Source organism: Otolemur garnettii, unplaced genomic scaffold (genome assembly GCF_000181295.1).
Source record: "Otolemur garnettii isolate 467f Iridium unplaced genomic scaffold, OtoGar3 scaffold00021, whole genome shotgun sequence".
Classification (NCBI taxonomy): Eukaryota; Metazoa; Chordata; class Mammalia; order Primates; family Galagidae; genus Otolemur; species Otolemur garnettii.
The window spans coordinates 16,339,294-16,355,107 of NW_003852416.1; the positions used below are offsets into that span (position 1 = coordinate 16,339,294).

The 15,814-nt window shown below is 40.7% G+C and overlaps 1 protein-coding gene across 1 annotated transcript in view; it reads left to right on the forward strand.

The window, feature by feature from the left end:
- The first annotated feature begins 1,784 nt into the window (after positions 1-1,784).
- Positions 1,785-15,814, forward strand: part of CFAP43 (cilia and flagella associated protein 43) — a 99,653-nt gene continuing 85,623 nt past the window's right edge. The window contains exons 1-4 of the mRNA XM_003787347.3: positions 1,785-1,893; positions 3,204-3,457; positions 7,960-8,056; positions 13,927-14,094. Of these exons, the coding sequence (XP_003787395.1) occupies positions 1,832-1,893; positions 3,204-3,457; positions 7,960-8,056; positions 13,927-14,094 (581 nt within the window). The 5' untranslated portion in view covers positions 1,785-1,831. The remainder of the gene's footprint in view (positions 1,894-3,203; positions 3,458-7,959; positions 8,057-13,926; positions 14,095-15,814) is intronic.

A 15,814-nucleotide genomic window follows, 5' to 3' on the forward strand; every position in this document is an offset into this window, starting at 1 on the left:
TTGGCAGGCTGAGGCTTCGAACCTAACAGCTCTGGTGTATGTGGCTGGCGTCTTAGCCACTTGAGCTACAGGCGCCGAGCCAACAGAAACCATTTTTAACATTGCCTATCCAATTAGTGTTAAAGAACAAATTATTCAAACATATTTTACGCTCAGCACCTGTAGCTCAGCGAGTAGGGTGCTGGCCACGTACACCAAGGCTGGCAGGTTTGAGCTCGCCTGGGCCTGCTAAACAATGACAACTGCACCCAAAAAGTAGCTGGGTGTTGCAGCGGGTGCCTATAGTACCAGCTACTTGGGAGACTGAGGCAAGAGAATCGCCTAAGCCCAAGTGTTTGAGGTTGCTGTGAGCTGTGATCTCACAGCACTCTACCAAGGGTGACATTGTGAGACTTTGTCTCAAAATAAATAAATAAAAATAAAAATAAAAACATGTTAAAGTAGACTTTACTCAGGACATCATGATAGGTATAGAGATCATGGCAATGGGATTTTGAGTTGGGGAGAGATTGGACAGGAGAGGAGCCCAGCATGGACAAGTGGAAATTTATAGCCAAGAAGCACGGTGTGTGTGTGTGTGTGTGTGTGTGTGTCAGGTGATGTAAAATTACTAAGAGAAAATATCTGAAGGAAAAGGGATTCTGGCTAAATTGACCAGATAGGATTACTGATGAAAATCAGACATCGCTTGGGGGAGGATGAGGACATTGATCAAAACTGGAGGTGATCAGATATTTGAAGGAGGACGGATTCTTGCCCAATATCTTAGCGAAGTTCTTTGCTAAAACAGGGTTTTACAAGGAAGTGCACAGATGGGCCTAGAAGAAGGCTTGGGAGCCTAACTAAAGTTTAGCCAAGCTGATAAATCTTTGTCATTAGGTGAGTATCACAACACAAGCATTCCAAATATCATGTTTCTTTTCCTTTCAATCTATAATTCTCTATTTGTGCAATAAAGTGGAAGCCTATCATCCTCTAGGGCCCCCACCAGTCTAGTCTCTAAGTTCCAAGAAGAAAGGAATTTTATCCTGCTTTTCTCACCATTTTTTTTTTCCAGTGTAATACATGAACGCATGGGAGATGCTCAGTAAATACTTGTGCAAGAAATGAAGAGGACAAGATGGGAAGGAGAGACTTAAACGGGGGAGGGCAAGGATGAGGACAGAGGAGAGGAAAGAAGAGGGTGAAGGAGGGAAGCACAATAAAGGCGATGGGAAAAGGGAAGACAAGGAGCGAAGAGAAGGTGTTGATCTTTCCATCAGGTTACTTTCAGAAGCCGTCTGCTTCCTTGAGGTAGCAGAGGTTCCACGTGAAAGTGTTACATAGTAATTAAGGATTGGGAGCTTCGGATTTAAACTAGATCTGGATTTAAGTCCCATTCCGCTTTGCAGCCTTGAGGCAGTTACGCACCTCTCTTCTCACTATCTGTAAAATGAGCCCGAGGAGGATGTGAAGATGAAATGAAACGACGCCTGCACGGCTGGCTCTTGGGACATAACTAGGAAAGGTCAGCACTCACAATTTGTCGCGACAAGCATATCCGGAGCTGGGAAGCTCCCAGCACCCACTCGGAGGGGCCCGACCCGCCCCCCGCTTGCGTGACCAGTCACCCATTGGTCGAGTCGCAGCAGCACTTCCACCAATCCTCTTGGCTCAAGAGAGAGAGCGTGCCTGAGGGCAGAGCCAATGGACGCAGGGATTCTGGTCTCCGGGATACAGGTGTCAACAGCGGCGGCGTCCCCGGCCTGGCTGTCCCGGCATGGAGTGACGGTTACAGACCAGAGTCAGGGTCTGGCATTTGCTGCTCGCGCCAGGCTGAAAAACACGGCACATGGCACAAGGCCGGGAGCGAGAGGACACCATCTACGCCACCGGCCAGTCCCTGGCCGTGAGGTGTGGCTTTTACCGCTCCGCGACTGGTTTCGGTCTCGCGGAAACCGCTTCTGACCTACATCCCCTCTCTGCCCTGCTCTTCCTGTGTTTCCACGCAACTTCCATCTCCTCTCTGTCATCCCCAACGCTTTCCTGTCCCTTCCTGTGTAACCTCTGCTGTCGCTCCCCTTCCCGGTATTCAGTGACCCCGGCTCCAGTTGTCCCCTCGTTTTTTCTGCCACCCGAACCCTCGCTCGCTTAGTCAGCCTTCCTGTCCTCCACCCTTCGTTTCTGCCTCCTCGGTCCGGCTCAGGATTCCCTTCAGTGATCCGGTTCCCTGACCTTTCTTACACAGCTCTCTCATCCCCATCCCAGGGACAGCCTCTGTAGCCATCCTCTTCTAACTCCCAGCCACTAACTTTGGGTTTATTTGCATTTATAATGGCCTTTGAAAAGCATAAAGCACTGCACAGATAAGAGCTATTTCTTTCCTAGAGCGTTACCCGCATACAGCATCCTCCACTAGTCCTGTACTCTCCAGTCTCTTGAGATGCCTCACCAATCACAGTTCTCCACCATCTTCAACGATCTCTTTAATATTTAAATAAATATATAATCTCTTTAATCTCCGACTCTCCTTCCTTCTAACATGTTACCACACACTCCTTACTTAAAGTATGTTCCTTTTTGTGCTCTAACCTTTTTCTTCATGTCGACTTCATTCCTTTTATTTTCTGCATTTATGTGTATTTTTAGGTCTAAAATGTGGTAGAATATTGAAATGATTTCATCTCCTAAAAGAAGCTGTTTTTCTGCTCACAACCCCAAAGGGTGCTTTCCTACTCAAAGTTGTTTCTTAAAGTTTTTTTTTTCATGTTTGACCAGGAATACCAGTAGGGAGATTTAAAGTTTATTTTTGAAATCAAGGTAATTTATAAAAGAATGGCTGAGGGTGCAACTTTCTGTTTTTAAGGGAGGATCAAACTCTTTTCTCTCTGTTGTTTTCACTTTTTCTTTTCTAAGTATACAAGACCCCAGAACTGAGAGTTTCTCAAGTTTGTCAGAGAGTTTTCTTTATTGAAAAAGTTCTCTGAAGAAGGCTACTGAGGCCTATGGAAGTTGAGGTCTACGTTCAAATTTCGGTAGTTCACTAACTCAAATTGATTTCACAGCCAGCATGTGTTTTTTTATCTTAGAGATTGTTTTGGACAGAAATGGTATGAAAATGAATAGATATGTTTCAAAGGTTTTGATTAAAACCTATCTTTTCTTTGTTTAAAAAAATGTATTGGAAATGTATTATATTGATGATGATATATCTCTTCCCAAAGATGGGTGCAAGGATTCCCTAAGCAGAATGTTCATTTTGTCAACGATAACACCTTTTGCTACCCTTGTGGGAATTACATAATATTTATTAATATTGAAACCAAGAAAAAGACTGTACTGCAGTGCATTAGTGGAATTGTGGGCGTCGTGGCAACCAACGTTCCCTGTGAAGTTGTGGCTTTTTCTGACCGGAAATTAAAACCCGTGATCCACATATACAACTTTCCTGCATTGACCAGAAAGACCAAATTAAAAGGTATCCTTTACCTCTCTTCTTCCCAGAACTGAAGGGTTATAAGATGTGACCAAATCTAGTTATTGTAAATGAAGGTGGTTTGTTTATTTGAAGTTATTTTAAAAATATGCATTTTTAAAAGAAGGAATCGAACTGATCACAGAGTATTTAATTAAATAGACTAGAGCCTTTCCACTTCAAGTGCAGTCTGTATACCAGCAACACTGGTAAGCTTGTTATAAATGCAGAAACTTGGCTCCCCTTCTCCCACATCTACTGAATCAGAATCTGTATTTTAACAAAATTCCCCAAGTGAATCACATGGGGATTTGAAAAGTGAATCGCATTAAGTTTTGAAAAGCACTGGGCTAAAAGACTGTATTACCTTTTTTAAAACAATGAATTTTGTTCTTTCCTAAGGATTTATCAAAAATCCAGGTGAATTGATATTTGTATAACTTCTACAGAAAAGTAAGTCTCTGAGCCTCAATTTCCTCATCCATGAAATGGGGATAAAGGTCACTTAATGTCAAGGCTGTGGTGATGATAAATGAAATCGTATATATGTATACACATATATAGTATATGTATGAACATGCATATCTGTGTGTGTGTATATATATATATATATCTCGTATATGTATGTAAGCCAAATGCTCAACATTACCTGCCATTTGAATCACTACTGACTCATTCCTAGATACAGCTGACCCAGACTGAGCTGCTGTACGTCTACTGGAGCCTCCATCTAATAATTGTAATTTATCATTCACTACACCATGGACAGAAAGCTCATACTTGAGTCTAGTCTTAGTTGTGGAGCGTTATGTAGTCAAATAAGTGTTTGGGTGAAGTCAGGGAACTTCACTATAATTTGTAATATTTTATTTGTAAATTTGTGTTCTCAACAGATTAAACAACTTTAAAAAGGTAACTCACTCACAGATTGGAAACTGTCTAGATGGACTATTTATAACTCCCCTTCGTCTTTAAAATTTCTCCAGCTTAGTTATTTGGTTATAGCCCTATCCAAGCTACTGAAAGTTAATCCAAAACAAATGGCCAACATTAGATAATCCAAAACAAATGGCCAACATTCATTTAATCATGAAGCCCCCAAAGAATTCACAATAAGGAATGTGCCATCAAGGGTACCAATTATTACCACCATTATTTAATATCAACCTAGAAATTCCAGCCAGTGCAGCAAAATGGCATGAAAAAGCATGAAAATTGGATAGATGTGTTTCAGAGATTTTGATGGCTTTTTCTTTTATTTGTTAAAAAGGAAAGAAAGAAAAAGTTTTTGAAATATATTGCTGATAACATAGAAAGATTCCCTAAGCAGAATGTTCATTTTGGCAGTGACAATACCTATTGTTATCCTTGTGGGAATTATATAATATTTATTAAATATTGAAACCAAGAAAAAGACTGTACTAAGTATATTAATGGAATTGAAAAACCTTATAGCTACAGGAAAGGAGATTACAGGTAATGCAATAGTCTACTAGGACCATTTAAAGAATGCTCAATAAGACAATAATTTCAAAATAAATACCCATGCAATTAGATGATTTATGTATAAAAATAATGCAAGGGAGAGATCTGAGTGACCTAGATGAAGAAAATTACAAAAATCACAGGTTTAAAATCTTAAACATGTAGAAACATATTCTTGAATGGAAAGCGTGGTTATTAAAAATAAATATATTTTTGATATTCATCACAGAAGGTAATTCATAGGTTTGTGACATGTTTTAGATAGCAAGGAGAACTTCAATGAAATGATTCCAAAATTAATCTGGAGAAAGAAGTAGAGAATGAGACTAATCGGAAAGAGAATGATGGCACGGATAGAGGTCATTTTAACATCATGGTGCTGTAGTAATTAGGAGTGTGGTACTAGTGTAGGGATCACCAGGTCAGTGGAAGAGCTGGTCAGGGGACAGAAGGGTATAAAAAAGCTGAGTAAATGATGATAGAAGTCCCTCCCCCAAGCAGGATATGTATTATTCAGCAATGGTATTACAAAACATTTGAACAGGCTCAGCGCCTGTGGCTCAAGTGGCTAAGGCGCTAGCCACATACACCTAAGGTGGCGGGTTCGAATCCAGCCCAGCCCCCCAAACAACAATGACGGCTGCAACCAAAAAATAGCCAGGCGTTGTGGTGGGGGCCTGTGGTCCCAGCTACTTGGGAGGCTGAGGCAGGAGACTCGCTTGAGCCCAAGAGTTGGAGGTTGCTGTGAGCTGTGATGTCACAGCCCTCCTACCCAGGGGGACAGCTTGAGGCTCTGTCTCAAAAAAAAGTAAATAAATAAATAAATAAAAAACATTTGAACAAAAGTATCAAGTTAGATATTCATGTTATACTGTACATCAAAACTAAGGAAGCATTCACTATAATAACAGACCCATTTGAAAGGTAGTAGAAAATATGGTAGAATATTGAAGTGATTTCAGGATGGAGAAGAACTCTCTACATAAAAGAAAAACTTTGAAAGATTAGTATACCACATATTCGATTATATACAAATTTTAAACTTATGAACATGAGAAAAGGCAAATAAACAGGAAAATATTTGGAACAAATCAAATATTTTCAGAGTATTTATAAAGCAGTAAGAAAAAAGACAAACATCCCTCTAAAGCAATGTCAAAAATTTAAAAAAAACTTGCCTAGACAAATCACAAAACTCCAAATGACCAAAGACAGCAAAAAATGTTCCATCTTAATATTCTTTTTGAAAAGTATATTTTAAACCAAGATGCTATTTTTCTGCCTGTCAAAGTCACAAAAGATTATAATTGCTAGGCAAAATACAGTGAAATTGGTAGCACTCTTATTCACTGAAAGTAGGAATGTAAGTTGATAGAGTCTTTCTGGGAGGTAAGTATTAACACCCAGTATACCCACTGGGTAAGTATTGACCCAGTATACCCACTTCAAGAAGTAGAATAATAAGAAATTAAAGAAATAATAAGAAATATAGTTAAAGGTTTATATGCAAAGGAGTAAAAAATACTGTCATAATAGCAAAAGATTATAAACAACCCACATCTCCAGTATTATGAACATGGTTAACTAAATTAAAGGGGTATTATGTAAAGGTGGGTTTTAAATTTTTTTTTTTGTACTTTTTGGCTGGGGCTGGGTTTGAACCTGCCACCTCCAGCATATGGGGCCAATGCCCTACTCCTTTGAGCCACAAGCGTCTCCTGGTTTTAACTTTTTGAATAAATATTAAGCGAATGATAAAATGCTCAATATAATATAAATAAAAATACCAATAGACTACAACACTATATATGATCCAAATTCCACTTTTAGGTGGAGTGTTACATATGCTATTTAATTCATGGTTAATTTGTATATATTTTTACACGTGAACACACAGAAGACAATATTAGAAAGAAACTTGGTAGATTTGGTGGTAGGATTACTTGGTGGTAGGATTATATTGTTCATTTGCTTTCGGGGGGGATATTTTTTCAAATACCACATTTTTTTTACATTTAAAGAATAAATCAAACTAATAATCTTTAATTATAGGAAGAAATGTCCATGCAGCAAGGGTAGAATGATTTTCCTTGGAATATAGCAAGGATTTTTTTTCTATCAGCCCATAAAAAAAATTTTAATTTTTGCATTAAATGTTCACTAAATGTATGGAGGGGTGTTGACTATGTTTACTATGCTAAACAAATTCAGTAAATGACAGAAGTCACGTTTTAGGGTTCTGTTGTGGTCAGTTAAAATACGAAGGGTTAAAAGAAGCAGAAAACAATTATTAAAAATATACAGAACAAATAACAGAGATACAAATATAAGAAGACAGAGCTACTGAAGGCAAAGATTGCACCTTGGAAACACATGAAGGAGAGAACAACATACTGCACAACAGCACCTAAAGGAGAGAAAATCAGACTCCCATTTACTGGGAAGCACAGATAGACACTTTCGTGTTTTAAAATCTTCATCACACATGTTTTAAACGTTTAAAAATGTTGCGACTTTTAAAGTCATGTTGCATTTCTTCAACTATAGGTAAAACTAAGAATAGAACTTTTTATAGTTGTTCCAAGAGCTGAAAGATACTATGCTAAGGTAAAGAGATAAGGAAATAAACTAGAATTATTATAATTTACTGAGGCATTTAAAGTTGTTTATTCTAATCCTCATTTATTTATTACATATCGTATGGTTCTTGGGTCTTTTCGAATCATGCTGGGACATACATGGTACAATAGGATCACTGTATTGAACTCTAGGCACAGGAACCTAATGGTCTTAATTCACTCTAACACATGTACCTTTTAAAAAATGAAGCTTAACTGTGCTCATAGCTTTCTGATCATAGTCTTAGAAATCAGCCAGTAGATCTCTTATTCTAACAGTTAAATAAGTGAATCCTAACAGTTGAATTAAGTGAAAATCATTAGAAAAGGGAAACAAGCCATAAGACTATGGCTAATCTGAACTTGATGACCAAATCCTTGTAATTGGGTTTTATATTTTAGGTGATGTTCTTCTGGATTACACTTTACTTGCGTTCAGTTACTGTGGCACCTACCTGGCTAGTTACTCCTCTCTCCCAGAATTTGAACTGGCCCTTTGGTAAGTTTCTGCATCCTGCAGGAATCTTTTCACTGGGTTATATTTTACTCTTACCCTTCTGGATTTTAGCAAAGGAAATATACATGAAAATTTTGAAACAAGGAAAAATAGAAGGGAAAAAAAATCCTCATTGTAAAGTTTAATGTAGTTGCTATGTTTAGACATAAAATTTGGCAGTCAGGGTTTCAAAAACAATGTAAGAACTAAATTATTGTCTTTCTCTTTTATTAATGTGCTGTTATATTTTCTTTCACAAGTAAAGAACACATTTATAAATACACGCAGTTCCATTTTTTTAAAAATGGCATCATGGAGTTGTTTTGCATGTTTTTTCTAATGTTGAAATTTAGACAGTGTCTACATTAGAGCTCAGTTTGAAGTGGTTGTTCTTAGAGACATTAAAAGAGTGATATGTTCAGAGAGTGCAGCATTATAGGGCTTTTGCCAGATAAATAGGCAACACCTGCGTCTAAGACGCACTTCTCATCTTCTCTGGGTCATTTCATGTGGCCAGCTTCAAGGCTGCACTCACTTTTCCATTCCAAACTCCTTTTGGGGAAATTTATCTTACTAAGGGGAAATATATTACAGAACATTCCAGGTATGATTAAGGATAACATACTAACATTTCTTATACAAAAATATAAGAATCTAGGTTCAGAGTAGCCACATTTAGATTATATAGAGTTTATTTAAAAAATAACTTTGTTGAGATATAACTGACATATAATAAATGTGTCATATATAGAATATACAATTTGATAAGTTCTTTTTTTCTCGAGAAAGTCACACTATGTTGCTCTAGGTAGAGTGCTGTGTCACTAAAGCTCACAGCAACCTCAAACTCTTGGGCTTAAGCGATTCTCTTGCCTCAGCCTCCCTAGTAGCTGGGACTCCAGGTGCCAGCCACAGTGCCCGTCTGTTTTTTGGTTGTAGTTGTCGTCGTTTCGCAGGCCCAGGCCAGCTCGAACCCACCAGCCTCAGTGTATGTGGCCGGCACTCTACTCAGTGAGCTCTGGGCACCAAGCCAATTTGATAAGTTTTGACTTAGGTGTATGCCCATGAAACCATCACCATAATCAGGATAATAAACATATCCACCATCCCCCAAATTTTCCTTCTTTTCCTTTGGATTCCCTTTATTGGCCCTCACTGCTGATGTGGTTTCTGTGACTCTGGATTCGTTTGTGTCCTCTAGTATATTTCACATACAGGGCGGACAGGGAGTCGTAGAGTGTATATTGTTTTCTTTGGTCTGGCATCTTTCATGCAGCATAATTATTTTGAAGTTATCTTGTGCTGCTATGTGTGCATCAATAGTCATTCCTTCTACTCCATGGTATGTATATACCACACTTTATTCACCTATGGATGGATATTAGCTTGCTAAGGATGCTATAATAATAAAGTCTCACAAACCAGAAGTCCCCAACCTCTGGCACCAGGGAGCAGTTTCACGGAAGACAATTTTTCCATGGATGGTATGGGGACTTTATGTTTTTTGTTTTCCCAATCAAAAGACAGAGTATTTTATTTATAAAATAAAACACAACCATACCCTATGATACAATCATTTTACTACTTCTTTTTTTTTTTTAGAGACAGAGTCTTACTTTATTGCCCTCGGTAGAGGGCCATGGTGTCACAGCTCACAGTAACCTCCAACTCCTGGGCTTAGGCGATTCTCTTGCTTCAGCCTCCAGAGTAGCTGGGACTACAGGCACCTGCCACAATGCCTGACTATTTTGTGTTGCAGTTTGGCCAGGGCCGGGTTTGAACCCGTCACCCTCGGTATATGGGGCTGGTGCCCTACCCACTGAGCCACAGGCAATTTGATTTTTATTAAATCATAACCGTGTACATTTATGGGGTACAATGTGACGATTTGGTATACAATGTGGAATGCTTAAATCAAACTAATTAACATAACCATCACCTCACTTTTTTGTGGTATGACATAATATACTCAGTTGTTTGGGGGATATAGTTTTGACATCAGTCTGTAAGCAATTGATTTATTGTGGTCTTATGGTCTCTGTGCAGGCAAACCTCTCTGCTAATGATAATCTGTATCTGTAGCCCCTCCCCAGCACTAGCATCACTGCCTCAGCTCCACCTCAGTGTTCAGGCATTAGGAGCCTGCAACCTAGATCCCTCCCGTGTGTAGCTATCGTAGGGTTTCTGCTACTGTGAGAGTCTAATGCTGCCACATTCTGACAGGAGGCAGAGCTCAGGCAGGGACGCACACTGGAGAGTGGCTATAAATATAGATGAAACTCTGGTTATATACCCACCACTCACCTCCTGTTCCTAACCTGCCATGGACCAGTACCAATCAGCAGCTCCAGGAGTTGGGGACCACAGTCTTAAACAACAGAAATGTATCATCTCACAGTCCGGGTGCATAGGACAGAAAGCAGCTGAGGAAAGAAGACAGTGCCTAAGTTCTGATAGCTTCAAAAGCAAAAGACTCACTTGTCCTCCTTTTTTTTTGAGACGGAGCCTCAAGCTATCCCCCTGGGTAGAGTGCCGTGGCATCACGCTCACAGCAACCTCCAACTCCTGGGCTCAAGCGAGTCTCCTGCCTTAGCCTCCCAAGTAGCTGGGACTACAGGCGCCCGCCACAACGCCTGGCCATTTTTTGGTTGCAGCCATCATTGTTGCTTGGCGGGCCGGGCTGGGGATTCGAACCCGCTACCTTAGGTGTATGTGGCTGGCGCCTTAGCCACTTGAGCCACAGGCGCCGAGCCACTTGTCCTTCTTAAGTGCAACTGGAGAATTTTTAAAAAGCAGTGAAGTGGAATGAGCACAGATGTTTTAGTATAACAGACTGGGGCCAGAATCCTGGCTTTACAGATGACCAGCAGGTCTATAATCTCAAGAGGCTGAGCATCAGTTTCTTCCTCTGTAAAATGGATATAGCAGTATCACCTAAGCATGATTTTTTTTTCTGAGAATTCATTGAGTACAAGTATGCACAATACTTAATAGTGTTTATTACCTGGTATTTATTTAAGTCAGAGATTAAAAAATGATGATCTTTAGGCTAATTCTGGGCCACAGATGTATTTTGCTTAGCATGTAAAATATTTTTAAAATGGGATAATTTTACAGAAAACAATTATCTTTTTGGCCTCTCTCAAACACAGCGACCTTAGACCTATACTCCCACATGGAACAGTCTGTTGTGTGGAGCAGTGTAGTTGCTGGTTGATATATGAGTTAGGATTTAGGCTCAGTGGCTGACATAGAAACCTGCATCACCAGCAAACATTCGTTTCTTTCATATGAGCAGTCTGGGTGTGAGTGGCCCTTGGGAGGTGTGATGGCTCCTGAGTATCAGCAGCCACCTCCCGTCTGCTACTATCTCACTGCTCTCCCATTTCTAGGGTGCTGCTCTCATCTCTAGTCTAAAATGGGGCACCACTCAGGTATTTTAGGGAGCCACTGGGGAGAAAAAAGGAAGGGGGGCAGGGCACAAACCCTCTGTTGAAAATGCACAGCTTGGAAGCTGCACACAGCACTTGCCCTCAGGTTCACTGAGCAGCTTCGACACAAGCCACATCTTACAACAGAAGATGCAGGAGCATACGGCCCTCACTGTGAGTGGCCGTGCGCCTAGCCCCAACCCAGGGGTTCTGTTACTCTGAAATGGAGAACAGATGTTGGAGACACACTGTGCCTTTGCCACAGATAACCAGAGGTAGAGCTCTGGAGAGAGGTCTGGAGAAAAACATCTGAGGGGAGTTAAATCAATTGCTAATCAAAGCGATGAAAATAAAAACGAACACAAGAGAAGCTCAAGACAGAACCTGGAGGAGCACTGATGGAAGGGACTGAATGACAGGAACCCACATAAGTGACTCACAGGAGTAGCCCTGTGGTGGGGGGAACGCTAGGTGGTTCCAGAATAGCCTCAGCCTGGGTTGCACAGAAAGCAGAAGCTGAGGCACAAGCTCTGAGCCCATGTGGGGGGTGCAAACCCAGGGGAGGAGGCAGGGAGGGTCACCGCCGTGAAGGGGCATTATTCTCCTGCCACCCCCACGTGGCACCAAGTGCAAGTGATCACTCTGTCTCCAAGGTGGTCTTCTCGGAGGCTGGTCGGGCTACTGTGAGTCTGGACAGTCCAGGCAGTGACAGACTGTGAGTGAGGAAGAGGAGAGGGGGAGAAGAGAATTTATACCTCAACTCCTGTATCCCATCCTCTAGGGTGTGAACTCCGCATTTGCAGGTTTCTTGTTCACAGCCCACAGGGAAGCCCTGCCCATGCGCAGCTGGTGTGTGGTGAGGCACAGGCCGGGTGTGTCCAAGCCCACACAGAGCCAGGCAGGAGAGGTGGTGGGCCCAGGCTCACCTGGGGCCCAGAGGATATGAGCTGCCCCAGGAAAGACATGACAGTTTAGGAGTGAGTCCAGAAGGCAGTTGTGGGACCAGGGTGCAGAGGTAAAGTGACACAAGGACCTCAAAGTGCTGCTGGTTTAGGATGAAGGAGCTGCCTGTGGGTCTCAGAGGGAGCCATGTTGGGATGGTGCTGACAGGATACAGAAGTAACTCCTGCAAGAAGTTTGGTCAAAGGGAAGAAGAGAGAGACATAGAAGGGAGAGACTAAGAGAAGCCTTTCTTAAAAGGTGGTGAAGGTGAGCACTCATGCGTTGGCAGGAAGGACGCAGAAGAGAGGGAGAGTCTGAAGATGAGGAAGAGAAGACTATGGGTAGACTGATGATTCTAAAAAGGCAAGACAGTAGGGTCCAGAGCCCAGGTGATGAAACTGGCCTTAGGTAGGAGGAAGGATGTGCCTTCCGTGGTGACAGGAGATGAGGAGGAGAGAACGGTGTAGACCCTAACAAGTAGTTATATTTAATAGCAGGGATTTGGGGGAGTTCTCAGCTAATGGCCTCAATTTTAATCATGGAAATCAAGGCCATTTTCTGAGACTGGGAAGGTGGTGGAAGGGAAGAATATTAAAAATGCTGCTTTAGAGAATGGAGAGAGAACTGACCAGAGAAGCACAGCAGGGTTGGAGAGTGTGTTGAGGATCTGGAGAGGGTGATAACCATGAAATTGATACAGAATCTTTGTGTGATGTCTCCAGCAGCCCAGGCTTCCAGTGTATCCATCCAGGGTTGATGGTTGCCAGGTACGTAAGGCAGAAAGTCATAGGATCAGGGAAATGGAGACAGCAGCAAGGGAATGGTGGATGTGATGGACAGGGCATTTCTGCTGGGGAGGGAGGGGGTTGGTGTAGGAGGGAGCCGGAAGACAGTCAATCTCAGCAAATGCTAGTTCCAGCTTCCTGCCCATAGCCCTGGCTGGAGTGCTGGCCCCACAGATGAGGGCAGGGCTCACATTTATTTTTGTCCTTTCCTTTCCTTGTTCATGGTAGAGCTTCAGGACAGTCTCTCAAATGAGCAAATACATTCCTTCTAAAATACTATGACTTTGATTTTAAAAACTCAGTAAATGATCAAAGGGCTTAGATAAGTATAGTCACCCAGAGCCATATGGAATACTCAGACATGGTACTTCAAAGACAGGGGCACCTACATTTGGTTTTCAGCAACTGTGAAGGTATATTCCATTTTGTAGGTTTGGGTGAGTTATATTCAAACTTAACAAGGTAGATAAAATAGTCTTGGTTGGTGTAGCATATGATGGTGTAATATTTTTAAAATATGTAGTCATTTTGTTTTCTTAGGCTACAATATGATAATAAGCATAATTGTTTATAAATTTTAACATTCATGTCATAGATTACATCAATTGTGTTACAAATTATGTCCCGACTTAAGTAAATCATTTTAAAATAATTAGATATTCTCAAGACATGAAATTCAAATTATTTTTTTCGTCAAATGCTATTTTCTTCTAAGGAACTGGGAATCAAATGTCATTTTGTGCAAGAAATTGCAGCCTGATATGGATGTGAGCCAGATGTCTTTTAACCCCATGAACTGGTGCCAGCTGTGCTTATCAAGTCCAACTACAGTGAATGTGTGGACCATTGAAAGAAATAACCAGGAGCATTACTTCAAACCAAAGTAGGAGGCTTTGTTACTTCCCAACAACAATGTGGTGGACTTTGCATTCATGTAATGTGATTGGGCCAATTTGATGAATTAAGTGGCTTTATACATACATACGCACATTCACATACACACATACATACAGCTTATCTTTTATAACATCTTTCTACCTATATAACTATCTTGGGGTAGTGTTTGCATTTCCAAAGGATTTTCTGTGGCTAAATTTCCCAAAGATTTTCTTTTAAATATCAACTTCTCTGAAAGCTTTTTTGAACATGGCTTAGTTTTCCAAAATTTAATTTGTTACTACTGTTTTAAAGCCTGTCTGTTATATAAAAAGACAGTTATGACTATTGTGCTATTATTTTGATGCTCTACTATACTCTCAAAAATAAGAAACTAATATGGGAAGCACACAGGTTATATATTCAGCTACATTGTCCACAAACAAAAGGGTGGTTGGATATATTGGAATCATAAGAGTTACCTGTGTAAGCAGAACTGAGTCAAAGAGAAATTCTACAACAAATGTCCCAGTGATAGTGGGTATCTTTGATGAGAAAGAGCTAAAATACTCAAGGTGCCACTGAACTGACCGTTTTTAGGATCCTCCACAGTCAGATCAAGAGGTGCAGGATAGGAATATCTTTGAAATTGCCATTTTTGAAAAATCACATTTTAAGAGAAATGTGAAACTAATAAAGTTTTCAAAACTTTGAGAGCCTAAAAGAGACCCTCATTGGTCCTTTTTATGTCTCAACTTTCACAAGAACCCACTGATTAAGCAAACCTGTCTCTAGTCAGAGTTGACAACGCTGTACCTTTTAAGAAAGTGGATAATATCTCTATCAGATCCTTGCCAAGGCAGGCAAGTAATTTATCACACTCTTTTCTCTCTGTACTTCCCTCAAATGTTCTATTCTAGTTTTGAATGTTGAGTTGTGACTTTTCTATAAGGAAATAAAATGGAAGAAAAGAGGAATGGATTGTCCTGGTTCATAATGAAAGCAGGATTTGAGAACCCTTAAACCTTACATTTTAGTAGTAGGTACCATTTTTTTGTTTTTGTTTTTGTTTTTATTTTTTTGAGACAGAGTCTCACTGTGTCACCCTCTGCAGAGTGTGTGACGTCACAGCTCGTAGCAACCTCAAACTCTTGGGCTTAAGTGATTCTCTTGTCTCAGCCTCCCAAGTAGCTGGGACTACAGGCACCTGCCACAGCGCATGGCTATTTTTTGGTTATAGTTGTCATTGTTATTTGGCAGACCCGGGCTGGTTTCAAACCCGCCAGCTCCTGTGTATGTGGCTGGCGCCCTAGCTGCTGAGCTACAGGCACCAAGCCAGTAGGTACTGTTTTTATGGGATTGTTTTTTGAAATTATCATTCATAAACCTAACCAAGGAAGTTTTAAATTTCATGCGTTAGGCCACGAACTCTTCAAACTATCATAAATGTATGACAAATTTGAAAGTGAATTCTTGATATCAGAGGTTCCAAACATAGCTGAATATGGCCTACATATATATTTATTTTGAGCCACAGTGGTTTTAATTCAAATTAGCTGCTAACATTCAAAATTGAGAGATTTCTCATAAATATCCGTAGATATGATATTCTTGTAAAATTTTGGAACCAAAATTTCACGTCAACAACCATCTTGGCTGGAACTGAATGGTGCTTGCCACCTTGACAAGGAGCAAACACGTCCCCATTTGTCACAGTCCCCAACAGC